General features: G+C 40.4%; 1 protein-coding gene across 2 annotated transcripts in view; it reads left to right on the top strand.

Moving 5' to 3' along the window:
- ALK (ALK receptor tyrosine kinase) overlaps nt 1-27,607 on the top strand; it is a 306,734-nt gene that overhangs the window by 58,375 nt on the left and 220,752 nt on the right. For both annotated transcript variants that reach the window (XM_058020712.1, XM_058020710.1), the window contains exon 2: nt 23,686-23,805. In XM_058020712.1, coding sequence (XP_057876695.1) covers nt 23,686-23,805 — 120 coding nt within the window. The remainder of the gene's footprint in view (nt 1-23,685; nt 23,806-27,607) is intronic.

Here is a 27,607-nt window from a genome sequence, read left to right as displayed (position 1 = left end):
ATCAATCTGGGTTTTTATTCTTCCTTGCTGCTCTCCAGTTCCCAAGATGCTGTCTGTATTTTCCTGCACAAGATGCCTGGACAAAGGCTACACTGGGGTTTATATTTCTAGGGTGACTAGTTTGTGAAAGCCTGTGCTGTAAAAATGTGCTGAAGCAGTGTGTGTGCCAGGGATAGGAGCACTTTCTCTTGGGTGAGCAGTACTGGATGCAGCTAAGTTTTATTTTGTTAGCAATGAACAAGTATTTCTGCTTGACATTGTATAGTCTGTGATATTAGAAATAATTCCACCCTTCAAGTTTTAAGTTCAGAGGTTCAGTTGCAGAAGATTTTTTTGTTTGCAGAAAAGAAGCACCTCACTGTTCTAGATTTAATGGCAAATAGCTTTATAAACTTTGAATTGGCACTGAGTAAAGGTGATGTATTAAAGTCATCACAGTGTGGTGATTGTAAATGACCAGGGCACCAAACAGTGGCAAGATCTCAGGCACCAAAAATATTCCAGAATCCATAATATTTATCCAGCCGTGTGCACGTCTCCCCTGGGGAAAGGGGTGGTGCTGTCCTGAGGGCTCTCCTTGGCTTGCCCAGGCAGAGTGATGGAGGAGAGCTCATGGGCTAATTGGGGAATGTGGGACCCAGAGTGGTGTGTGGGGAAGGACAGAGATTGTGCTTTGGAAGGCAGAGAGAGGGAAGGGGAGGATCAAACCTGTTGCAAGCTCTTACCAGGAGCAGGACCAAGGGCCCCAGGGGGATCAGACTGACTGGAAGGAAGAGAAGGAGACAAAGAGAAAGAGAATTGCATCTTCCTGCAGCGCACCCAAACCCACGTCCTACAGAATAAATAGGGTTGTGGTATTTGGTGGAGGCACAGTCCAGTACCAGTCTGATGGTTTCACCAAGCAGTGGATGATGTTGTGTTCAACCTACTACTTTTCATCATGGCTCACACTGTGTATTCAGAGATATTCACTAGGGGAACAGCTTCTTGATGCATCATTGCTTTTTAGGGATGCTTCAGTGGGGCTGAGACAGAATTCCTTGACTTATTCTACAGCACTGTGTTTATGTCATAAGTAGGGAAGAAATGCCTGTGAGACACTATTATACTCACCTTCCAGGTGATGGATTGGTTATTCCAGCCACAAGGCCCATTGAAGGGAGATCAGAAGATAATTGACTGTCAAGCTTTTGAGCAATGTTAAAGTCAATTGCTGCAGAGGTCAGTTTATTTGAACAATGGACCCGTTTACAAAGGGTTACTGGATGCTAATAATATTTTTTGTTTTAATGGAAGTTCTAATCATTGTCAAGGGAAAATTATTTTTTAAATATTAAACTTGAATATCCTCTAGAAATATGAAGGCTCTTGGTCGAAGAACCTATTTTTTTCTATTCCAATGAATGTGAAAGATTTGAAAAAAATATTATATGGAAATGCCAAAAGGCAATGATTTGATTGCATTGCAAAAATAATTGATTTTTACCTACAGTCAGTCAGCTGAATTGTGGGTGTGTGCATATTATATATATATATATTTATATATATATGTATGTATGTATTTTTTTCAAATTTCTCAAGGATTGAGAAAATAATTTGTTGGCAATACACAGAAACATGACTGAGGGAAGTAGCATGACTGGGTTAATAGTGGGGAAAAAAAATCTTAATTGTTAGTAAGCAGAAAAGAAGTTCAACTGCTCAAATTCCTGAGGCTTCTGCTCAGGGCACTGCTGGCCAGGCTGTGGAACAGACTGAAACAACTGTACTCAGAATAAAATCTTAATTATTTATTTTCTCCCCCCCTGCAGGGATCACTGTACCTTAAAAAAAAATAAAGTATATGTATAATTCCTCAAGTTAATTTTTGGCCACTTCATGTATGTGTAATTAACAGGAAAGCCATAAGTCCACCAACAACCTAAATCTTGTCTACTGCATATATAAGATGTTAATACTGGCTTTCTGTTTTCAAATCGTGCTTAGTGCTTAGTATCAATAAGTTTTCTGGTAAAAATTATCAAGACTTCAAGGCCGAGCCATTGGTTATGTTTACAGAATGTATTCTTTCTACCACTCAAAGTCACTAGAAAAATATCACAGTCCTGCTTCCAGTAAAATGTTGGAAAGCACTAATTTTGACATGCATGATTAATGAGCTTCCCTACTTCTCTGGCTAGTGGAAGCAGAGGAAACCTCTTGAACACACACACAGAAATCAGTGTTCATGTTTAGTTTCTCTTTATTTTTGTGTGTATAGAATCACACAGTGAAGCAGCACTGATGGGAGCTCCCTTGTGTCTCAGCCTGCCTGTTCTGCAAGAACTCTTTCTTCTTTGTCTGTTATTAATACATTTTTGTTATTAATACATTTTGTTGAGGACTCAGTTGACCAGACGTGTTTTTCAGGGAGAGCTGCCAGCAGGACACCCCTTGGCTGCACACCAGCTCAATTCTAAGGATGCCAGTTCCTTCTTGTGACTGTGACAATAGCTTTGAGTCTTCAGGGGCGCTGGGGAGCATTGAGCCTGCATGCTGCTGCATCTGCTGCAGCCAAAACTGCATCTGTAGAAGGAAGAGAGATGCTCAAGAAACCTGAGGAACATTGCAGGTTTATTAGGAAGAAAACAAATCAGGTCTTGTTCCTTTGGTGGACAGAGTTGGTGTCCAACAGAGCTTTGAACAGCTTACAGAGGAGTGGGACTGTGTCTGGTGGTAGGAAGTGCAAGGTTCCTTCAAGCAGGTCTCCATGATATTTTGCAGGCACAGGAGAGGGGTGTTCTCGAACTGCTCAGCCTCTGTGTCAGTTCCTTCCTGTCTGATGTGGGGCATGAATGCAGGTTGGGCTTGCAGAGCAAGTTCACATCTCCTGCAGAACACCAGAAAACCAGATACTTGAATGGATCTTGTCAGTTTAAGAGATATGAAAACCTCCCAGCTTTCTAGCCCTCTTCTACCATCTAAGTGGTTTAAAGAAGTGGTAAAACACATGAAAATCCCTTTTTTTCTAATTAATCACTACACTTGGAAATTAGAAGATTGAATTAGTTCCCTAATATCCCCAAGCAAAGGCAACAATCCATAAACCTTTGATTTTTATGTAAGTCTTCATTCTTTTCCTATTCAACACTTCAGCTGGAGCATTCTGACCTACATACTTCAGTTTTATTGCTTTTCTTTCTTTATGATATTTGTTCAAGCTAAAACAACTTTGGGAAGGCAAACAGTACCTCCATATAACAGGTTTTTTCTGGCTTTCATGTGCTAACATGCCCCTGAGTGTTTGTGCTGCATTGTCCTTAAAGGAAATCCTTACTGCTCAGCTTCCAGTGCAAACAAGTGAGATCCTAAGAAACCGGGAGCTTTCCAGAAGAGCTTAGCTGCATAAATATAATTACAAGACTGGAGAAAATGTTCAAGTGCCACCCCTATGCCATGTTTGTGTGAGGAATCCCATATAGCTGCTTCTGGGAATCTGGTGCTGGCTGTGATCCCTTTCTGTGCGAGTGCCACCCGAATAATAGCCACGGAAAGGGGAATGTGCCCAGTGGTGTAAAGCATAAGAAGACTAAATCCATGTTAGTCACATGCTGAAACAAAAACACTGTGCTGTGCACTGCTTCAAGGGAATCTCTGTGGGATGTACACAGCCAACTCTGTTGGGATTCCCCTGAAAATCCACACCTCAGCTGGAAAAAGCACGGCTCCCATATGAATCCAGGTCTATGCAAGATTCCTGGTAATCAGGAGTCCAAGTTTTCACATGCAGTGAGAGGTGGTCAAGGAAAGGGGGAGGAGAAACACCAAGAATAGGCTGTAATCAAATAATACTGTGAGTTTGGTTAAAGCAGTAGCAGCATGTTGCTAAGTGCTGCTGCATCTGCTCCAGTTCATCCATCTCTACTTAACAGCCTTTTGGCTTTTGTCTGTTAAGACACTTATAAAAATATCACTTATCTGATGATAGTAAATATCTGATATTTATATCAGATATTTATATCTGAATACTCTGTATGTTCAGATATTTTTAAGTGCTTTGCTATATTCTAGTTTCTAAATTAAGACATTATGGGCATATGCATATCAAGTAGTGCAAGAAAAAAGTAGGTTTTAGGATGTCCTCTTTAGCTTTCATAAACTTAACTGATGACACAAAATACCAAAAGAGAAAAAATGTTTAGATGGTTACATGATCTATAGAAGGCCACCACAGGCAGAAACAGAAGAAAAAGACAGAATTTGGGACACATAAGCACAGAATCTTCTTCCCAAGTCCTTAATCAAGTTTGTCTAGGAAGAGATGAGTTTACCCTACCTAAGTTCACATTGGAAGATACAGTAAGATTCTATCACATTTGTTGTATTTGGAGTTGGATTGTTTTTTTATTACCTTTTAAAAAATCAGGTTGTTAACTGTTGCTTAACTGTGTCTCTCAGTTTGGTGAACTATTTTCCACACCCTTAGGAGCAGTGGATCTCTTGTATACAGGGGTGAGCAAAAGTCTGCAGCAGTGGCTCCTTACTTGCAGGCAGTAAAACATTATGATGCTCATTTGCAGCACAAATACACAAGCCTGTTCCTCACATTGCCCACCACTAATGCATTTATATGGCTACAAATTCCATTACTTTGTGCAACTGGAAGGACAAAGGACTTTGCCAGATAGGGAGAAATCCCAGAGCACTCTTATTAAGAACCTGATGTCAGTCCAGAAAGGGATGGTATATCTTGTTTTAAACGTTCAACAAACTAAAGCTGAAAAAGAATCAAACTCAAGATGGTTTAAGTTCTGCTTCTGGGCATAGGCAGACTGGCACAGAAAGGTAGAGGAGTAATTGTCTGCTAAGCAGACCTCATCTCTGGAACAGGCACAGCTTCTTCAAAACATAATGATACGAAGCTCAGACTATTCTTCTTCTACTCACTGAAGAATGAGAAGTGTTATATACTGCAGGAGGTTGTTCTAAAGGTAGTTTCATTGAAGATAAACTTTCAAAATATTCCTATAAATTTTTTTTAAGACAGTCAAGTGGAGCCTGAAATTTTTCTACAGTAGCATTAGTTTTAAAATATCACTAAAATCAGAGGGCATAGATCTGCCAGTCTCACAGTGTTCTGATGGCAGAGACTTAGCTGTGTTCAGTGTTTAGAGGAAAGGCTGTCCTAGGAGCCTTCTGTTCCAGAGGCTGACCCAATCCTGGCTGTGACCAAGGGTGACTCCTGTGGATGTGATGGAGGCAGCTCTTTCAGCTACCTGGAAGATCTCAGGTAGGGTAATACTGAGTCTAAAGGCAACTGGATCTGAGCAGAATCAGACAGCAACAGAGAGTCAGGAGGGCTGGAGCAGAGCTAAGGAGCTCTGGAAAGGCAATTTTAGGGATCTTTGTGCAGACAGTTTGCTGGAAGCAAAAGCTGGTGCCCCTCAACATGATGGCAAGGGTGCAACTCTCACTGTGGCAGCTAAAGGTTTGAGTTTCTCAGCCTGCCTTTTTCCTAGCTCTGCTGGGCACAAGCAGGGCCAGCAGAAAATGCAGGCAGGTGTAGGGCTTTGCAATTCCTCCAAATGACTCATGAGCCAGAGATGGTGTAGCGTGGGGGGAAAGGAGAAAGAGGGAAGCAAGTTAAAAGGGTAGCCTAGAACTGCGAGGGAGTCTTGTAACCAAAAATAGGAGTCTTCTACTATTTTTCCTGTTTCTCAACCAGAACACAGTCTCAACCCAGCAGAGCCAAGGTTGTCAAAGCCCCTCTGAGAATGCTTCTGAGTACCCACTGCATCACTAGGTGACACCCAGGAGCACTTTGGCACCCCTGCCTTGCTGCAGATGACATGGAGTCACATTTGAAAAATCCCTTCTTTGTGAGTGAAAATAAAGACTGGGAGAGGGGTTTAATTTGTGTCTTTATTTTCCTGGTTGGTAAAGAGAAGCCTTGAAAGAGACTCGAGAGTGAAGCAGAATAATCAAGCAACTCATTGATCTAAAGTTAATCTGCTGCAACTGCCTCAGCAAATGCTAAAAATGGCCTCCTTTGCTCCTTTCTATAGCTGAGGAAACAGCTTCTGCCAATATCCCTCTAACACCAGCAGCCCTTGGCGCTTTTGTCAAACACGCTCTGTGTTTGAACAGATCAAATGAAACTCATTTGTTGTTATTGTTTAAGATTAAGCTGTACTTATGGAATTACCGCAGCATTATTAGGCCAGTTTCCTAGAACACAAAGAGAATTAAAAACAAAAATTAAAAGAAGAGGAAATTCTGTTTATTTTTTTGTTTTTGAACTCGGTACTGAGCTTTGAGTTTCTGCTGTTCTCAGTAGTGAATTATTCAGCATTGCTTTCTTCAAAGAAGCACCAAGAAGTTGTCTTTGAAACATTATAGTTGTTACACAAAGGTACTAGGTACTATACAAAGCATTCAGAATGTTTCCAAAATGCTTAGAAGGTGAGTTTATGGTGAAAAATAAGAGCAAATAATGCCTTTTAGCTCTGGGCTCTGATATGGAATCTGTACAAGCATGAGCAGGTCACTTAAATGGACCATCTACTGCTCCATCTGCAAAATGAAGCTATTGAGTGCATCAGACTACCCAGGGAAGCCAGAAAATATATCTGTAGGCAAAATGTTTGGTGCTGACCTGCTGGGATTTATGCAAGCTGAATTTTCTTTCGTGCTTTCACTGATGGAAAGCATTTCTGCCAGGCCATCAGAAGCCATCATTTTCTTAAATGTAAACTCATCAGTCCTCTAAGAGATCTTGAAAATGTGCTGTGGCTCACAACTAGTGTTTTCACATAGAATCTTAGAGCAAGTCAGGTTGGAAGGGAATATGGAAGGTCTCTAGTCCAGTTCCTGCTTAAAGCAGGGCCAGCAGTGAATTTCAACAGCGCTGCTACCCAGCCTGAATTGCTCCGTTGTGGGGCTTCACATTTGTCCCAGCTTGACACCACAAAATTCCCACTGGAATTCCAAAATTTCCATTTCCCTGGCCTGGCCCTGTCCCTCTGGATGGCAGCTGCACCCCTCAATTCACTGTCATCCACATTCTTGATTTTAAAACAAACCTTATTTTAAATCAAAAAGTAAATCTAAGCACCAAGGACTTCTATTTATTCTTCCATGTAATGGAAGTAGTTCCATTTAATTAATTCCACTAATTCTGGTGAATTTAACAAGACTTCAGATATGTTTTGCAAGGAGAGTTTTCCTTGTTTAAGGAAACTGAATGTCCTGCAAACCTCTCCTGTCTTTGTGTTCAGCAGCAAGTAGCAAGTAAACTTCTTTAGCTTCATTAGATCATGTATTCCTGGAGTTCAAAACTATCTTCAAATACAAACAGAAAAGTAGAAAAATAGCACATTTCTCCCTACCCACTGCAATTTCAGTTTGAAGTTAAGTTCCAAAGAATATTTGTAAAAAAAAAAATGAGACGAGTCTGGAAAAATCAATACATTGACAGAGGAAACTTTGTTTCTCTGCCTCTGCCAGAGGATGCTATTAGGTTGTATCCCACTTGGGTTTAGGGTTTTTGCTAGTTCTGTATTGCCTGGAGCTTAGCCACGAGTAAGATACTGGTAGAGGTAATTCTTTAACCACACAGAGGATTTTCCTGTATTTCTCCAGTAAAGGATATCCCTGATGCTTACCCAGTGCAGGGGAGCTTTACCTATTAGCACAATCTTCAGCTTTTGAGCCCACAATAGCTGTGGATTGTGCTGACTTTGCTTCCACTTCCAGCCAACCATGCAGACAGGTGCTGTAGGGTATTTAGCTCTTACTGCAGGACTGGAGCATGCTAAAGTTGTGAATGCCAAAGCATCCTGATGAACTCCCCAAATGAATGTAATTCACTACCAACCTTAAAATGCTATTCTACTCTAGAGAATGGCTACTCAAAAAAGATCCTAATTTAATCAATAGAGTAAGTCCCCGTGTACAATCAGACACATATAAAATCTGTTAGTGAAAACATGATGGCTTTTATTGCTTTTTACTTCTATTAGCATTGCAGAACCTATTTCTGCTTTGAGCAAGCTGGAATCTCCCCTCTCCTGTATTATATCCCTTGGAAATAATAACAGCACAGAGGCTCTCAGCACCTGAGTGCTGTCAACAATGGTGCTGTTAACCCAGCTCCTGGTGAATCACCTACCCTGAAAACACTGGGACTGTACCAGTGTCACTGAGACCATTATTTTAGTTTACAGAGGGGTTGCATGGACTGAATTCTGACCCTAGGATGTCTGTGAGGGTTAGGAAATCACTGTATTTTTCATTGTCCATCTGAGTACTGTTCCTGCATTAATATAAATCTCCATTACAATATTTTTTACACAGCTGACTCCTGTGAGATAGGATTATATTAAAAGCTGGGAGGGGGGGGGGGTCTCATTCAATTTAGGTAAGGAAGCAATCATTTGAATACTGACCTCCAACACCTGCAAAACTAAGTAGAAATAAAAGGAGAACATGCATGCCTGCAGCATTCTGATCTGTTTCTGTGGCTGGTAAGAATACAGCTTGAGTCTACGTTACTGGAAAAATAACATTGCCCAGAAAAGAGAAAAAAAAAAAGGAAAAAAAGCGCCACATTATCTTAACAAGTTACGAAGAAATTCTGAGCAATCTCACCTCTTACATCCCAAATCAGTTCTGATTGTGCTATGTCAAGTTTTCAAAAAAAAAAAACCAAACCAAACTTCAAAGTAGCAGTTTGAATTTTGATTACAGCACTGTGATTGACCTGTCAGTGGTAATAGGTCTGCCATAAATCCTTTCCAGATTCCCCCAGGATTGGCATCATACACTGCAGTTACTGAATTTCAGGTGATGCAGATCCCTCCCAGCCAGGATTCCAGGCTGGATTTTGACACTGCACACCAAAACATCCAGGAGAGTTTGAGTTAGATTCACTTTTAGGGGATGCAGCGTAGGAAGCTTCCAGCTCTGGCTGGTAATGATGGAAATGCAGGTTGGGTGCTGCTGTAGACACAGAGGCCAGTGCCCTGAGAAAGCAGGACAGGCTGCATTTCAGAATAGGGAACAGAGAGGAAGGAGGGAAAGCTCTTGATGTCCCCACATGCAGCCCTGGATGTGATGGTCAGAAAGCAGAAGAACTAGCAGCAGATTAAATCCTAGAGCCACGAAAGTGAATTTGCAGCTCAGGCAGTCTGTACAAGGAGATAATGATGCTAATTCCTGTGAGTAGTGAGCTGGATTCTGATCAACCCTGTGTAAGCAGGTGTTCTCCAGAGATAGTGAGGAGCAAAAAACAGGTTAATTACTATTTTTAGCAATGCAATAAGGACAGACTGGACAAGTTAGCACTATATCCCTGATAAATATTAGATTGTGGGTTCTCAGGGAGCACAAACATCTGAGATGGTGACTACTAATAGAAAACTCTGCAGAAGCTGAACAAAGGCAGGTTTCATCCACAGGAGAACATACTCAGCTCCTCACTGTGAGAAGCAGGCTGATCCTACACCCTGCCATCTGTTCAGTGGCCTTCAGGTGCTCCAGAGCAATACTTGCCCTGGTGAGAGGCTCCTGGCTGCAAAGCACCAGGGAATACCTCCCCTCAGATCCAGTGCTACCTCTGGAACTCACTCCCAGAGCCAAGAAAGCAGATCCCTCTCAATGGCACAAGAAATCCCATGCCTCCTCAGCTCAGTCATGGGGCAGGAGCAGGGATATAGAAATAAAAAAACAAAAAAGAAGAAAAGAGGGCAGAGACCCCGTTCCTCTTACTTTCCTCAAGTAGAAGAGGGGAGGGGAAGAAGTAAGGCAAAACTGACAAATTGCTGAAGACTGCTTCTAGCCACCCTGCAGATTGGCTGTAAGACATCAGTGGGCAGGAAGACACAAAGGCTTAGGGACACCTCAGGGGTGACAGATATGCACTGAGGAAAACCTGGATGAGGAGCCCCAGTATGAAAATATGTGGGGCAAGTGTCCTCAAGACAACAAGACCCTGAGCACCAGCTGAATTAGAGTTGTGGCCAGGCAGTGAAGTTAGTGAGCTGCTGGTAAAAATCCCCTTACCATGCTCTGTTCTTTTGTGTCTTTTGGCCACCTCTGTATAATTCAGAAGCTGTTAAGAATTATTCATATCCCCACTCTGCACATTGTAATGCATCTGGAGGATGGTGATGTCTTTCTCTATTACCTGTTTGTCTTCACAGACTTAAGACACCCTGCCAAAATAGGGTCTTTCCTAAGATCAAGTTAACATGGGAGAAAAGCACGCTCCCTGATTTTATTTTGCCTGGATTTCTTTTAGTAAATGGGAAAGAAAGAAGGCTGCTTATCTTCACAAAGTACTTCTTTGTTTAGAGAGAAATAAATAGAGTTTGGTGACTCTAACACATCATCTGAGTGGGCTGAGCCTGAGGTGCCTTTTGCCATGTGCAGGGCAGTCTCTGTTCGTGCCTAGAGCCCACACAGTCACTCCACAGCTCACAGATTAGTGGGGAGAGGAGGCTCTCAGACAGTGTTGTGGCACACAGCAAATCCTTTAAGGCAGGATAACGCTCTACAACAGAATTTAATAACAAGTTACTTAGTACAAGTGTTTTATTCCTCATGTAATTTTATAGTTTCCCAGAATGTCACAAGCTGTAGTCCTGGCTAATGCATAGTCAGTTCAAGAGCAAGCTCTGGAGGGCTGCCTGCTGAGGTGATACTGGCTCCTGTTTATTTCTACTGGCTAAGCTGTATGACAAGAACCTTTATAATACCCCAAATCCTCACCTGCTGGTTTCTTACTGCCATTGACAGAGGGATGTTAGGCAGGCCTTGGAAGAAGTCTGGAAAACTGTTTCAAAAGACATCTAATTTGGAACCAGCAATTATGAAAGTGTGAATGTTCTTACCTCCCTGATGGGATTCAAACTTGCAGAGAGGCTCTGCAGCTCCACAGTGCCAGTTCAGCTGAATGCCCCAGAGATGGATCAGCTGCTTGCACTGCAAGACAGCCAAAGGTGGGACTGTGACTGCAGGCGTGGGCAGAAAGGCTGGTGGTTTTTTGCAAAGGAAAGGAGAATTTGTGTTTTCCATCCTGAAATTCTTGACAGTGTTATTAGAGCAGGGGATGGATATAAGGAGCAGTGCATCATTCTGGTGGGGATTCAGCCTGTTGTTGTAATTCCCACAGTGTGCTGTGCTGCCTCTGATGTGCATCTCCCTCTCTGTCAATAAAAATAAATATCCACCTGAAATTTGTTGCCAATAGAGATTTTTTAAGATTTGAATTTCTTATGGGTTTGCCATAGCTGTGCTCATTCTGTTTTGCTCTTAACTAAATTTTCTAAAAGACCTCGTTGACTCTCCATGAGTGTTTTTCTGAGTGGCTTTTCCAGTTCAAGGTCCCTATCAGGGGACTCTCAGAGAGATGCTCTGGCAGTGGAATAGCAAACTCTTATCATGTGAGATGCATAAGAATTAGAATTACTTAAGTTGTTTTCTAATGGCAGATTTTCCATCAAGAAATATAATTTTGAAAGCTAGACTTCCTATGGGAATATGTCAATTTACACAAAATGCCAAGGTCTTTTTCAGTCTGAGAGAAAATCAAAATGAAGTATTTTGGCCTTACTATGATGAAGCAGTGCTATAATTTACTTCATTTACAACTATGCTATGATATATTTTACTGTAAAATTGACATGGAAACACTTTAATTTTAATTCCTTTACACAGAAGCGTTTGCTCCCCAGCTGTTTTCCTACATAAGATTTTATTTCGAGGAAACTTCAGTTTTATTCTTGTTCATTCCAACACATGGATTGGAAACAAAAAGAAATCATGGAGTTCCCTGCAAAGCAGAAATTTGTAATGTTGTTCAGATCCAGCACCTATTGTGTACCACAGGCATTTGAAAGACCAACTGGTGCATGACTGGAGTACCACACAAAGCAAACAAACAGAAAACCCCAAGGGCTGAAATCTGTTCCCAGTAAATATTTGAGTAATTTGAAAGTATTCATCAACTGCATTCTGCCCATGAACTATTTGCAAACAGCCAACAAGTGCCAGATTTCACAAGCAAACTGTTCAGTGTAGAGAGTTTGCCTCTTCACTGTGACAGAGATGTGAGTTACTAAGAAGCCAACTGTGCTTCTTAAACAAGCTTTTAACTATAGTAAAAGCTGTGTGTGTGAGGAGCAGGACAGTAGAGTTTGAGGGAAATTATATTTTAAAAACCTTGCTTCAATATTTAGTCATAAAAATATTTACTGTCTTTTATTCAAAGATTTCCAAACTCAGCGAGCATCATTACTTCATTTTAGTAGCAGAATAAAAAGGCAAAAGGAGAAGCTATGAAATTTATCTTAGATCCCATTGTAGATAAGATGAGGTGGGAATGGAATTAGCTCTTGAGATCCAGTTCCCAAAACAGTATATATGAGATGATAAATTGGCCTTTATTTGTAATGGGTGTTAGTGTGGTGTTCATCACTGCATAACTCAAACAAATTCAGCTGAGCAGTTTCCATAGCAGATGTACAACAGAGCATATACTCTTTCTTTCCTAGATGGGGAAAATGAGGCATAGATTACAAATTGTTTTGCAGCCTTTGGGGCTGGCAGTGGAAAAGTGGCAGGAGGCTCACAGTGCTGCCTCAGCCTTTTCAGGCCTCCTCTCTCCTCATTTGTGTCTCTCATCATCATCTCTAAATTCACCTTTAGAAAAACTGCCAAAACTACTTTGATTTCAAGACGTGCAAGCAGATAAAACGTTCCATGCTCAGAGGCTAAAAAAAAAGCCAAAACCCAACAAACCCCATCAGGGAAGCAGCTCATGAGGGCAGCTGGTGATGATTCCTCCTTGATTATTGCTTAAGGACCATTATTTGCAAGCGCCTCATCCCAAGAGATTTTTTTGGGAAAAGTCATGGGAGGAAGTGTTCCTGAAGAGGTGTCATCTGTCATGACAAGTTGCCTGTTCTGATGACCCTGGTGCTGAGATCACATTATGATGACTGATGAGGCCGTCTGTAGCAGTTAACTCAGCCATTTGTAATCATTTCTCTTGCAAGCCTTTTGGTAATCACTTTGGGAAATTCTTATTTGAACAGCGCAGGTTCTGGGGGGAAGAAGAGCAAAGCTATTTCTCCTGTTGCAGGGAAGGATTTAGACAGACATAAAGTTGGGGAGAAATGAAAAAGAAAAAATCCACATAAAGTATCTGCCTGTCCTTCTAGATATTTCTGCACAGCTATTTTGTTTTATTTTTGTGTAGCTCACAGCCCCATCCACACACAAGCTCTGTTGCAAATGCTCAGAATTCCCCTTTCACAAGGCAGGGTGAAGTAATTTGACACAGAGCTGGACCACCAGAAGTCGAGACTTCTGGGAAAAAGAAAACAAAAATTCTTTTGTTTCCTAAACTGTACTACTGCTTTGCAGTGTGAATTTGAGAGGGTCATTTAATCCAATGGTTTCTTAGTATCCTTACACATAAGAGGCAGGTAATTTATATGTCCATTTTTTTTCCATTTCTTCTAATTTTTTTACAGTTCCTTATGGGCCAGCTTTTACATCACTCACCTGTCCTTAGGGAATGCTGAGGGTCAGCTACCTGTTAAGATCTTTGGAAAGCAGCTACACAGAACAAAATTGTGCCAAGGAACCCAAAACATCCTAGAGAACTCAGGGGATCTTCAGAGATACTGCTCCTTATTTTAATTCAGCACCTGAAAAACAGAATGACAAGCAATTTCCCTTTTACAATCTTTACTCATAGTCAATTTAGAGATGTCTGTGTGAGTGAAGACAGGAGTTTCTGATGCCTCACTCAGATGCTTTATGGCCTTCATTTTGGCAGCACTTACAGAACTTCCTTGAGCGGTACTTTCACATCTAAATACCCCACAGTTGTAGTCAGAGATGCTGTCCTTTACCTTAAGCAAAATTAAATGCTGCAGTGAAAGTAGACAATACAAGCACATTGGCATCCTTCCCAGTAAAGGGAATATGAACTAGTTTTTATTGTTCCTGCCAAGACAGCTGTGTTTTAGATTGAAATAGTCATCACACCCTTTTTCTATTTCTAGAAATAATGCAGCTTGCCTACCAATAACAAATGTCTTGTATTTTCTCTGGTACCAAAACACCCTGCACTTTCATTGCAACTCTGCAACATTATAGCTTAACAGAAGTGCCTAATGCAGTAAATAAATGGGTTTGGCCATGCAAATGGTAGGAAATTCTTAACTGTCACTTCTTCACAGTTTGTGTCTGTTGTACACATGTAGGGCTTCCTCTGATTCCTCTAAGCCTTTATTTTATGTTTTGATATGGTAGGTAAAATTTAAAATGTTCTGCCCTTAAAATGCCATCTTTGGATCTTTGGATTCAAAGATTTCAGATGGGATTTCAGATATTCATGGATTCAAAGATTTCAGAACTATTCCATAGATAAAAAGTGGACAAGACCTCTGCAGCTGTAGGGACCTTTCCACAGGTGTTCCCTCTGTCTTCATGATACAGCTGAGGCAAAGTGTCTGTGGGAAACATAATTTCATTATTTCTGCCTCTATTGTACAGGAAATTTCCAGTTTTTAACTGGTGTTGCTGTATTTTATTTCCTTTGTTTGTGGCCTATTTTAAATGTGAAGGGGTGGGGGGGATACCTGATTTAAAAAAAAAAGCCCCTGGATTTGTATTTCTGTATGAAGAGCCATTATTGAACCTTTTGCCAGCATTAACTTGCACATGTACTTGTGCAGTAAGCATAGAATTCCCCTCCTTTCACAGAAGCAATAATAGTAATAATGATAATAACAAGGAAAAATAAGGCTGACTTATGCCACTGCTGCTGCTTTCTTCCAAATAACCAGTATTTACTGGCTGCCATTTCCTCCTGGCATTATTGAATGGTTCCAGGCAGCAAAACACAGGCAGCTTGCACCTAAGGTGGGTTTATGCCAGAGACTGTTCTGGGCATACTCCCACACTCTTTGAGGAAGAAGGATTGTGCACACCTTCAAAATGCTTTTTTTCTTGCCTTTTTTTTCCGCACAAAGAAAGAGATATGTGTAGCAGTATTATGGGCTACAGGGAAGGAGGATCCCCAGGCAAATCCAGACAAATCAGGTGGACCAAAGTAAAGACACTTCCCAAATTAGCTCAGGCTGAACTTGGACCTTTAAACTGCAGTGAATAAAAGTTAGGTTTTCCCTTGATATGTAATAGGTGTGTGAAAGTGAACTGTGTTTCCTCTGTCCCTGCTATCCAAGCTCAGTGCTGCAGTGCAGTAAAAGAGAGGGTTGTAAATGCTCAGGTCATGTGTGACTGAGGATGGCTTTGACAGAGAGTGGAGGCATTTAGATGCTGTCTATGAAAGGAAAAATAAATGTTCCCTAAACTTCATTACGAGTGTCTCCAGAGCCAGAGGTACTGACATGGCATGAAAGTGTGGGAGGAGAAGTGAATTACTGCCTTTTTCATCCTGATCAAAGAAGTCTTTACAAGGTGATGCAGGCTGCCTGCTCTGAGGGTGAAAGCCTTCCTGCAGACCAAAGATTCAGATCTTTCAAAACCTTCAAATACTAATTTCTCCAGCATTTAAATGTTTGAGGAGTTTTGGGATGTGTTTTGTCCACTGACAAGAAGCACAGAGCTGAAAATAAGTGAGCACTGAATGCCACATCTTAAAGCATGAGACACAGATTTAAAATGCAGATGTCGAGAAAAAAGATGAGCTTGTATTAAAATTTGCAGGGGTGTGGGCCACTGAATACCTAAATATCTGCAGTTGTGTTAAAGTGATAACTGTTCAGTGGTATGAGTTAGTGTGTATATACTGATTTAGAATGCAGTCAATGTAGCACAAAAAAGGCTTTATGTGTATAAAGAGCAGGGGGTTGTTTCTGGGTTTGTTTCTTTCTACCTCTTTAACCCCACTATTTAAAATTATATAGGAAGTGTGCTGATCTGATGAGACTCCATCTGGGTGTCTGTGTAGCTATGCAGAAACCCAAGGTGAAGGCACTAAATGGTTTGAAGTCAGTGTGTGTAATGAATTATTAAAACGCTGTCAAAACAACAATTTCTTTTGCTTGAAAGTCTGGCCACTGTGGTTGTAGAGGTTATGTTAGCTGGGTACAGAGCAGGGGAAAGCACAGAGTGCAGAGAGGTAAGACAAGACATGCAGAGAGATGAACATTGGCAGTATGTGGGATCAGGACCCCAGGTGTGGAAGATGAGAACCATCCTGGTATAGCAGATATACCAGCACAGAGATCATTTTGGTATGGTCTGGGGTGTGTGTGTGTGTGTATAAATATATAAATATATAAAATACTCATACTGATGAGCAACTGCTCAAAAATCCTTTGGATGAAGAACACCTAAAGGAGGGGGCCAGTGCAGCAGGCTCTCAATGACCATGAATGGAGGAATTATCTAATGTTGACACACATACCAGACATTAATTCTGTCTCTCAGTTGTTTCTTTGGAAGTTTTTCTAAGCTACAGCTTACAAATAGCCCAGATGACAGTGGAAGGGTCGCTTTATTTCCACATGTACAGAAAAAGTTCAGATATCTGCAACCTAAAGTACTATAGTGTGTCTGAGTAGACAGGTAACCAATTCTGCAGATTTTTATCTGGCATTTTTTCTACTGTTTGCAGTGTCTGGAGGTCTGTCTGTGCTGCAGGAAACAGCTAAACATGATTCCTTTTGGTTTCCACTGCATATCTGGTCAGTAATTCAGATGCATTTGTTATGAGTTCAAGGACAAGGCAAGTATTGCCCTGTGTTGAAATACCACAGCCCTACAAAATCACTACCCCAGTACTCCTTTTCCAGCTGTGGCCCTGAAATGTCTAAAAGCTGATACAAAGAGCAAGCATCCAAAATTCAGAAGATGTGTTTGCCCATGGAGCTTTGCTGCTGCAGGGCTTTCCCCCCAGTTTAGCTCAGCTGCAGACTAGGCAAGCCAGAGCAGCACATCCCTGACACAGCCCTGCCAGCAGCCTCAGCTTTTGAGGCCCTGAACCAGGGTTAAGAGCAGTTCAATTACTGACACTCAATCCTTTGTTTTCTCTGGGCTGCCCACAAAGGTGCTTAATTGTGCTGTAAAAGATTATCACAGCAAAACTCAGCCTGCAGTTGGGTTTTTAAAGGTTTCTTGTGGGCACACAGGTGAGTAACAAGTTAAGCCATGCCTAGCCTGGTCTGTAATTGAGGCCCTGAGCTCTTTATCAGTGAATCATGGCTGTTTTGTGGGGTCTTACTGGGCAGGTCTTTGGCAGCTGCAGAGCACCTGAGATGCAGTAGTATGCTCTAGGTGGCAGTACATTTTTAAACTGTATTCGTTATTATAAGCTTGGCCATCTTAATTGGTTTATTTTAATGCTCTTTGTATGGAAAATGTGGATTATTTCTTCTGTAATGAGCAGCAGCACATTATACCTAGTTAATATTTCCCTATTGCAATGATTTGGTCAAATTGCAGTTTGGGTGTTTTGTGTTCCTCCAGATCCAAGGGTTCCACTGATCTGGCCACATCTCCCAGACTTAGCACATTCTCTCCTTGCATCAATAAATGTTTATGGGTCATGTTTGGCAGAGGAACTGCCTTGTCAGTAGAAAAAGAATGGAGCTGTGAAGTACCTACTTGCTGATTAATCAGTCATGATGCATTTGGGTTTTTGCAATAAAAAGTTAATATTCCAGTTGAAAAGGGGATGGGAAAAAGTGCATGGCTACATAAAGAGTTTAAAAGAAAATTTTAAAATTTTAAGAGTTTTAAATTTTTTTTTTCAATAAAAAGTTAATATTCCAGTTGAAAGGGAGATAGGAAAAGTATATGGCTAACATAAAGGGTTTAAAAGAAAATTTTAAATTTTAATTTGGGTTTTTTCAATAAAAAGTTGATATTCCAGTTGAAAAGGAGATGGCAAAAAGTACATAACTTACATAAAGGGTTTAAAAGAAAATTTTAAATTTTAATTTGGGTTTTTTCAATAAAAACTAATATTCCAGTTGAAAAGGGGATGGGGAAAAGTGCATGGCTAACATAAAGAGTTTAAAAGAAAATTTTAAAATTTTAAGAGTTTTAAATTTTTTTTTCAATAAAAAGTTAATATTCCAGTTGAAAGGGAGATAGGAAAAGTACGTGGCCAACATAAAGGGTTTAAAATAAAATTTTTAATTTTAATTTGGGCATTTTCTAATAAAATTTAATATTCCAGTTGAAAAGGAGATAGGAAAATACATGGCTAACATAAAGGGTTTAAAAGAAAATTTTAAAATTTTAAGAGTTTAAATTTTTTTTTCAATAAAAAGTTAATATTCCAATTGAAAAGGAGATGGGAAAAAGTACATGGCCCACATAAACGGTTTAAAAGAAAATTTTAAAATTTTAAGAGTTTTAAAAATTTTTTTCAATAAAAATGTAATATTCCAGTTGAAAGGGAGATAGGGAAAGTATATGGCTAACATAAAGGGTTTAAAAGAAAATTTTAAATTTTAAATTTTAATTTGGTTTTTTCAATAAAAATTAATATTCTGGTTGAAAAGGAGATGGGAAAAAGTACATGGCCCACATAAAGGTTTAAAAGAAAATTTAAAATGAGGCTTACAAAAGAAAAAAAAGAGTCAGGGTCAGAAGGACAACCCAGTGGTTGAGTTAATACAGTGCTGTTAGAGACAGGTGCTTTATGTACATGAAGTGTGTGCTATTCCCAAATTTACTCATCAGGCACCTGCCAGTCAGCATTGTTGATCACTCCTGTGCCTCATGCAGGCTGAATTCACCATCCACAGGTCTGCTGCAGCCCACTAAATGCAAATTCCCTCTCTGTAGCCATCCAGCACAGTTTTTGTGACACACACGCTGTAGTTTATTTGCACTCATCAGGCTTTGGGTATGACATAAAATCATTGTAACATAATGCATTATTAAATATATTTTCCAGCTGAAAAAGATAAACTTGACAGACTGTCAGTGAACGTTTTCATACTGTAGAAAAGGCTAGTGAAAAAAACCCTGGAGTACATCCACCTATTAATGTAAAAAAAGCTCAGCAACTACTCAGAGCAAGAAACTGCATGCAAAGAGCTTGCCCTCTGCCTTGCTCTCCATCAGGACCATAAACAGAATTTGAATGTTACTGCTAAATTTCATTTTGACAGTGATTTGTATGAGCATGATTGAGTGTATGGATTATCCACAAAGCATTTGCTCGGGCTGTTTTTTGGGTTTGGTGTTGCTTGGTCACCTCAATCTAATGTGTTTTTTGCACTTTCATGGGTAACTGAGTATGTTTGTAGATGGGAAGAGGGGGAAAATGAAAGCTTCTGAGTGACATGAGTACTGTTAGTGTGATTGTGAGGATCAGTTGTGAATTTGAGAGGGAATTCTTTTTTCTAGTCAGGGATGGAAGGATATCCTCCAAAAAAACCCAAGAAACCAAGAGCTTCTGTGGAGCTAGGAGCTCAGCAATCCTTTATCAAGGCCTCTGGAATGTACACTTCCAGCTGAGCTGAGGCAAACCCAAACATCCTGCTGGTCACACCAGCCCAGTCTTACTGAAGGCAGGGTCCTGAGAGCTCTTTTGCAAGATCAAGGTGCTTGGCTTCAGGACCCTGCAGTGTTGGATCTGCCTCTTCCCAAGGATGCCTTTGGCCTGCCTCTGCCTCCCAGGAGAAGTCTGCAGAGGTTTCCTTACCTGGGGCAGTCAGTTCTCTGCGAGATTTTTTGTTTTAATCAAATGAAGTTGCCTTGGTTCTGAGTAGTTTAGTCCTTCTTTTTGTTAATAGTGGAAAGATAACCACATATTATCCTCTCTGTGGAAAATTGCTACCTTTAACTTAGAACTGGAATAACCTTTCTGAAATGTCAGGCTTTCCCAGAGACTGGAAAATCCAGATTTTAATGTTGTAATATCCTTTCTGTGGAAAATCGCTACCTTTTTCTTAGAACTGGAATAACCTTTTCTGAAATGTCAGGCTTTCCCAGAGACTGGAAAATCCAGATCATAATGGTGACTGTTTCTAAACACATCATTGTAATAATTACTAGGAACTACTCTATTGATGGCTGTTATAAATTAGAGCCAAAAAATTCTAATAATGTTGATTTTTTATTTCCACACAAACAAACACGAGGGATTTTGAGATTTTTTTTAGATGTAGATGTAGCTGAAAGTGCATGTTGATCTCAGATATTATATTACACATCTGTTTCAACTCTGAAATCTAGAGGACAGGTACATGCTGGCCTGTCACCTCAGATTTACCACTGAGAAACTGCAAATAATACAGCTCAGCACAGTGAGAGAGCTGAGTAATCAAGCAATATCCATAGGGAGAAATAAGCAATATTTGGTTATGTGGCAGATCATTTTTTGGTTAAAGAAAGCTTGAGTGTTTTGGTAAGAAATTCATTTACATTTCTGCACTACATGAACCATTAGAAAATTACATATGTTAATTGCTGGGGATATTCCTTCTTCCAGAGAAGACAAAAAAGGGAGGAAATCTTGTTTGTTTAAAAATTACTCATGTGGAAAGCTTTTCTTGTTGTTCCATTTTATGTGAACCTCAAGAGTTTGCTCTATTAAAGGGATATTTTTCATTAAAATAATACATAAATATTTTATTTAATTAATTTGTAGCCTTAAGGCTTAACTTCAGCACACATAAACCATTTTCTATTTTTTTCCCCAAAACTCCTTGTGAACTGACTGGATTTTACATCCCCTAAGGAGATACCTTTGCACAAGTTTAAAAAACAGAAATGTCAAATGTTCTCTGCAGGTGCATGTTTCTTGCTGTGATGGAGCACCTAGGGCCAGGATTTGGTCCTGGTATGTCTTCAGGCAGGAATATAAAAGAAACCTCTCTAGTACCTCAGCATACATCTGGCTACTAAAAATGGAGTTGTCAGCTTCCAGTTGCCAATCCATTAATTTTTTTTTAAGGTTAGGGTTACTTTTGACAAGTGACAGAGTACCCTGATACAAACAACTGGAATTGGAGGTTAGCATATCTAAAAACAAGGAGATACATTTCCTCAGTGACTTTTGGCTTAAACTGAATTATTTTGGAGAGGAAAAAAAAAAACCTTTATTTTGTTAAAGGGCTAGACTGTGGTCTGTGTTTGCATTGCCCTTGCTGCACAAAAAGCATTTATTTAGCTGAAATGGTCTCCCATTATTATCTTTCTCGATGTAAAATGCCCTGAAGGTGGAAGAGGAAAGGTCTCTCCTTTTCCCAGCTAAAGCTGATGCTTAAATCAAATCATTCCTCACTGTGAAGAGTGGCCTCTTGGCTATACAAAAACCTTTTACCCAGCATCTTTCGTGCAAGATAACTTAATTGGGAAAGATTCATAACTTCTGATACAATCTTCTTGTCTTCGAGTTCAGACCAATAGCCCAAACAAATCATTTGAGATGAAGTTCCAAAATTAACCCCAAAGAATATGGGATAAAATAAGTTCTAAGGTTAAAATGAATTGGACTGAATCCATTCCATTCCTTAAAAATGGAGGAAAAACTTTTAATTTTTTTGCATTATCTCTTATTGACCTCTTGCTGCTGAGGGAAGGTTCAGGTGCCTGGACTGCCTTGTCTTCTCTACTCAGGTGTTCAATCTTATTTTTTATCTCAATTCACTGCATTTATTGGTTCCAGTGGGAACATTTCCCCTTAGCAGAGGCTGAGGTAGGCAGGAATTCTGAAGAATGCAATAGGGAGAGGCATTTTTTGGAATGTGAGAAGTGCCAGGGAATTGGGAGCACTGCAGCTGCTTGCTGTGGTGCTGATCCTGTGGCAGTGATTCCCAGGTAAGGCTGGTCAAGGAAGGTGAGGAGATTTAATTTTAAATTCTGTGACTGAAGCATTAGGGAGAGAAATGCACCTCGGTGACTTTCTCTCAGATTATTTTGCCATGGGAGCAGAGGTGGAAAGCAGGTCTGTTTTTAAGGTTTTTGTGACGTTTTCAAAAGATTGCAGCACAAGGTCTTGGCTCTCTGCAAGCACTAAATGAGTGACACCTGCAGGCATTTGGGTCTGTTTGGGGTAAAGGAGCCCCACAGATCTCTGATCTGGGATCAGGATATCAAATTATTGCCTCTTTTGGAGAGGCACTGGGTACAGATGTTATATAATGGGGATATTGATATTGGTCAGACATCTCACATGAGAAAAAACACACATGGCTTTGAAAACCAGCTTACTTCAGGAGCTCATTTTTTATTAATACTCTTCTTTTCTTTATTATTTTATAGTAGCATCAAAGTGAAGCACATTTGTAGAGGAAAAAAATCTGCTTTTAGCAGCTATTTTAACTGTTGTAATAAAACCTGACATTATTTTCCACAACCAGCTTTATCAGGGGCTACTGGAAGACGTGTCTTGATGTTAGGGAGGAAAAGCCAATATAAAGATTATTCCATGGTTCCCTATCTCTTCATCAATGACTGCTGCAGGCAGGGCACCAGGTTTGCTGCCTCCCTTCACAAATCTCTGGCCTGAAATTCTGTGTATCCACATTCTAGACAACAATAAGGGGGTGTTTAGTTATGGCACTTTAACTTAGCATAGAGACCAGCTTTAATTGAGCCATTAGGGATATTCTTTTATTGCCACTCAAGAATATCTTAGAATACAGTGTGTGTGAAGTTCATTTTTATCTTGAAGATTATTGCTCTAAGCAAGGACTGAGAGTTACAGCTCTTACATAAAAGTGGTTATTTTTCTCTTGGTTGTGTTATAGTTACTCAGTTACAAGAGTGTGCTAAAAATGAGATTGCACTGACAACAAGATGGGGCACAACTGACACCTGGTATTTAAGCTTCTGATAAGTCCCTCTGAATTTTTCCAGTTTTTCTTTGGTGGAAGTGGGAAGTAAATTTTTTTACAAAATCAAAGTAGTGTTTTCCCCAAGACTTCAGCCATTTACTTTGTCTACTATTGTTCTTTTAAATATGCCCTTCTTTATGGCTTCTGTAGAGAAATCAGAAATCTAGAGATTTGGGGGTTTTTTCCATCAAGCAAATCTCACAAACACAAGTTTTTCCTGCCTGTATTTCTAGACATTTAAATCCTACCTTTCTTCTGAGGATCTCAAAAATAAGACCAAGATCCTGATACCTTCAGAAAACCCAACTTAAACATTCACAGGGAAAATTTGTACTTTCAAAGCTTGCAGAATTCCACTTTGGTCATTGATCTTGTGTGTTATTCCAGACACTGTTTCTCTTTACACCTCTAATGTTATCATGGCCTTGCAGAGTTAGTGTGGGTTTGTGCAGAACTTGCCTGTAGTATTTACATCACAAAAAGAATCTTTGAGATGCATTGTATTGTTGAACACAATTTGGGTACATGTTTGCCTGTTCCATGTACAAAATCTCCTTGTGCTAGCAGAACTTAAAAAAAACTCCCAAATTAGGGGACAGAAAAGTCAAAGAGAACTTAGAATCAGTGTGAGATGACACTTGACAAATTTTCTTGATGATTTTGCACTGTAAAGCCACAACTGTCCTGTGTCCCTCTGTATGCATGTATCAGGAAGGAAGAACCAACCAAGAAGTAGCTGAAAATTGGTGCTTGTTGCATATGGTCAAAAAAGTTGCTTAAGTTCTTTGCACTTGATGTGTGGCATGCAAACAGCTACATCATACCTAATGGGCTTTTCTTTCTTGACTTCCTTTTTTAATGAAAGGTCCAGGCCCTTTGGATCACACAGCAAGGAGCCCTTCTCTTCCTCCTGGCTACTCTGCTTGGAACCTGACCTGGGTCATGAGAGATACATCCCCTTTCTTCTCCCACAGAGGACGACACAGTGAGTAGCATGGATATGTCATCCTCAAGAGCCTGCAACTCCCTGCCTAAGGTTTTGGTGTAAATACTGGAGTAAAGCAACACAAGTCAAATGTTTCATGGTAAAATATCCATACTGGCAGCATCTGAGGGCACTAGTAATCCTCAGTGCCTGTTACCAGCTCCCCCAACCTGCCCAAGGGCCCAGCAGTCCCATTTCAGCCCAGCCCAGCCTGAGGTCATTGCCATCTCTACGGAGGTGCCTGGGCTGCCCCAGCCTGCCCTGCTCCCTCAAAAACAAGGGCCCAGACTGTAATATTTGAGTGGGATGTTGAAATTCACCAATATTACAAACAGAGGGGCTGTGTACTGAACTTTTTGCTTCTCATCTCCATTTCTAACATCCATCCCTTCCAAAATCCGAGAACGTGTTTTCATCTGTTCCCAGGTGTGACCTATCCATGGCCATCCCACTGTGAAGTACGATGGCCATGGTGAGGACTGGACTGCACAAGGCAATGTCTAACGTGCAATCCAGAAAGTGACTGCAATAGAATATATCTACTATATATCTACTACCAGTCTCTATGCAGGGAGATAAGGTGCTGAGAGGCTAATAAGATTTACTCACCCCAAGCCTGTAATTATCTGCTTGAGGGAAAAGTTTGACCTACCTATATGAAGGAGCCCCATATTTCTTCAAATTTATGCTGCAGCCTTTTATGTGTGCAATATATATTCTTTCCACTGGCATACAATATCTGCTCCTAGCTGTTGTATCTGCTTGAGTGATGAGGACACACCAATTTCATTTTGGAAGCAACAGTAGTACAATCTTTTTTTCCCTTACTTGGTTTTCGCAGAAGTTGCAAGAATGATTTTTAATTTATCCTTTATTACTTCTTCCTAAACTCTTTCAGTTTCTCAGTAATACTATTCTAAGGGAAGGCTTTGTTCTTAAAAGCTAAGAGCACTGATTCCATCTGACAGCATCACATGGAGATAAATGTACTGCATCTCAGCAGAAATTATTTATGATGATTTTAGCTGATTGCACAAGACCAAATCCTACCATATTCCAACCATCTGTTTTGCAAGGAAAGGCAGGAATTTGATGAGGTGTTACACAAAATACAGTGTTCACTCAGGACAACTATAGACTGTTTTCTCCCTCAGCAGTTGTAAGTTAGGACATGCACCTTGAAATTTCTGGAGCATCTTGAAGAGAGGCAGGAATAATTTGCTTTTTCTAGATTTGCCATTTAACATTTACAAAAATTTAAATCAAAGGGCACTAGCCTTAATTTAATTGAATTAAATTTCATTAAAGCACAGTAGCCCTGGAAGGCACACATTTCAGGCTGGAACACCCCATAGCATCACTGTGCAGACACTTGAAATGTGCAGCCCCCAGAGGACTGGTGTGTGTATGTGCAGCACAGCCCATAGTCATAGCCCAAGGCTAAGAGGACAGTTCTTAAAACCTCTATTCCTCTGCATAGTTCATTATTCCTTCAGTTTATAGCCACTGGCATGTTAATTTGTAAACTTCCCTGGGAGCTGATTTCTGTTCAGAGCTGCTCTGCCCATGACAGGGTGGACAACTCCTTTCGGTGGCTGATTACTGGCCTGGGTCTGCATGGCTCTCTGAAGGTCATGCAGGGACTCAGCAGGGTGAGGAAGGAGACAAAGTTAGACCATCCAAGCTCTAGGTGAGTAACTCCTGTCCCAGGACTCAGCCTTCTGATTAGTGGTTAATCCAAAACCACACAATAAATCATAAGCAGAAATAAAACCCAGCAGCCTTTTACTACTAGAGTGATTTCTTCTTCTGTCATCTTTCCTCACTGTTCCTAGCATGACTGATTATGGAGTGCTCAATAACTTCTATCGAAACTTTGTTTGCCTAATCATCTGATGGGAGCCATCTAATTAACTGGTGACATTGCTGGAGTGGGGCAATATTAGTTGTCTTAATTACACTTTCTCTGTGTTCCGCCGTTGGAGAAATCTCTGGTTGAAAGAGTGAGTGAATTGATACATGGTGTCCTTCTTCCTCTGCCAAACTAAGTTCTCTTCTCTTTTGCTCAGAATTAAATATTCTGACAGATTCTCTCTGATAGTTCTGGCAGGAGCAGTGCCTGATGATATCTTTGAAACCACAGGCAGCAATCCCAAAAGACAATCACTGGCACAAGGAGATACTAGAGTGATGCATAAGACTTTTTTACTGTTTAGTCTAGAGATCTTTTTACATTTGCTTCAATCCAAGCATTGATTAATCACCAGTCATCTCAGAGATTCAAAATCCACCTGCCTTTCAGAAAATCGCATGTGAAGTCAAAATTATCTGGGAATTCAACCTGTGAGGCAGGAAGAGACTTTAAATCTCCAAATTTTTTATATCTTTTTGTTCTCATGAGGTACACTCAGACTGTTTCCTGTGGCTAGAACAAATTTTAATGCATTTGGCATATGTGGACTTATAGTAGCATATTAATCTCCCATTTGCAGATCTGATGGATCTCTGTCCTGAGGCTTACATGATTAACTGCACTCAGCCACATATTTCATTTCTTGTCCTGGCTGGTTGAATGCTAATTTTCTCTTCTGTACAGGTATTCTATAAGAAATCAATTGTCCACTACATAAGATCTTATAAGCTTGTGCAATAGGGGTTCCAGATGACAGCTGCCCCTCTGGACCTTCATGCAGTTAACACATCCCTTTCTGCCCCATCCTCTCCATGTCCCTGGGCCAGCCAACAGTCCTGCACCTGGAGCATGATCCTGGCAGGGTGTGGTGGCAACTGTGGAAACAGCTATTGATTGGAGCAAAAATCAAATGCAATTCAACCCTTTGAAAGAAGAACGTGTTTCATGTGAATAACAGCCCTGAGGTTGCCATGCTGGACTGCTGGAGTTGGCTTTTTCTTTTTAACTGTTCTTACATTACTGTGCTGGCTTTGTGTCTCTTTGCCACATTGTCCAGTAGCAGCTGAACTCCTTGGCTGCCCTGCACCAGCACTGGGCAAAGTACTGAAGTACCTCTCTCAAGTTATGTAGTTTACAGATTTTTGGTTTTTTTTTTTTTTTTTTGCCCCCCTAAAGCTTAGGGGAAATAGTGGTGTTAGGATGGCAAAGTCAAATGAGACTTAAACTCAGGATGAGAGCAAATTTGGCTGCCTAGTCACTATTGTGCTTAAAAACATCTAGAAAAGGTGAATTCAGCGGAGGAGGAACACACACCTACAAGAATACATAATTATTCACAGCTTTGATTTAATAGGTACTAAAAGCCTAATCCACAGGATGGCCTCTATTAACAACTTATTAATAATTTCACTCAGCTTTATGTCTTCAGAAAACTAATTTGACAGGGTTGTTGGGGTTTTTTTAACACTTTCTAATGGAATGTCGTCTGTGATGTGTTCCTAATTGCCTGAATTTGGTTTGCTGATTAAAAAAAAAAAAATTTAAAAAATGCATTGGTCTAATTCTACTGTGGGATAATTTGGGGTCATTCTTGCTACATATTTGATGCTCAGTGGCATGGCAGTTGCTCAGCAAGGTGTCAGAGGAATAATTTTTTTCCCTGGTAGGTCATAAGCACCATTTCATTCATGTCATTGGGTACCAGATAGACACTGCTTCCACAAAATTCAGTGAGTCTGAACATGGAAAAGGGAAGATGGAAAGAAGGAGGGCACCAGCCAGATGAATTCATGTTGCAGTTAGCATCCCATGACTACTTGTTTCATGATTCTACAACAAATCAGGCTTCTACTGACATCTTCAGAATGATAAAGCTGTTGTGATTCTTGG

The sequence above is a fragment of the Melospiza georgiana genome, chromosome 3, assembly GCF_028018845.1.
Source record: "Melospiza georgiana isolate bMelGeo1 chromosome 3, bMelGeo1.pri, whole genome shotgun sequence".
NCBI lineage: Eukaryota > Metazoa > Chordata > Aves > Passeriformes > Passerellidae > Melospiza > Melospiza georgiana.
Note: the sequence above shows the minus strand (reverse complement) of the source record. Positions and strands in the feature narration are given on the sequence as shown.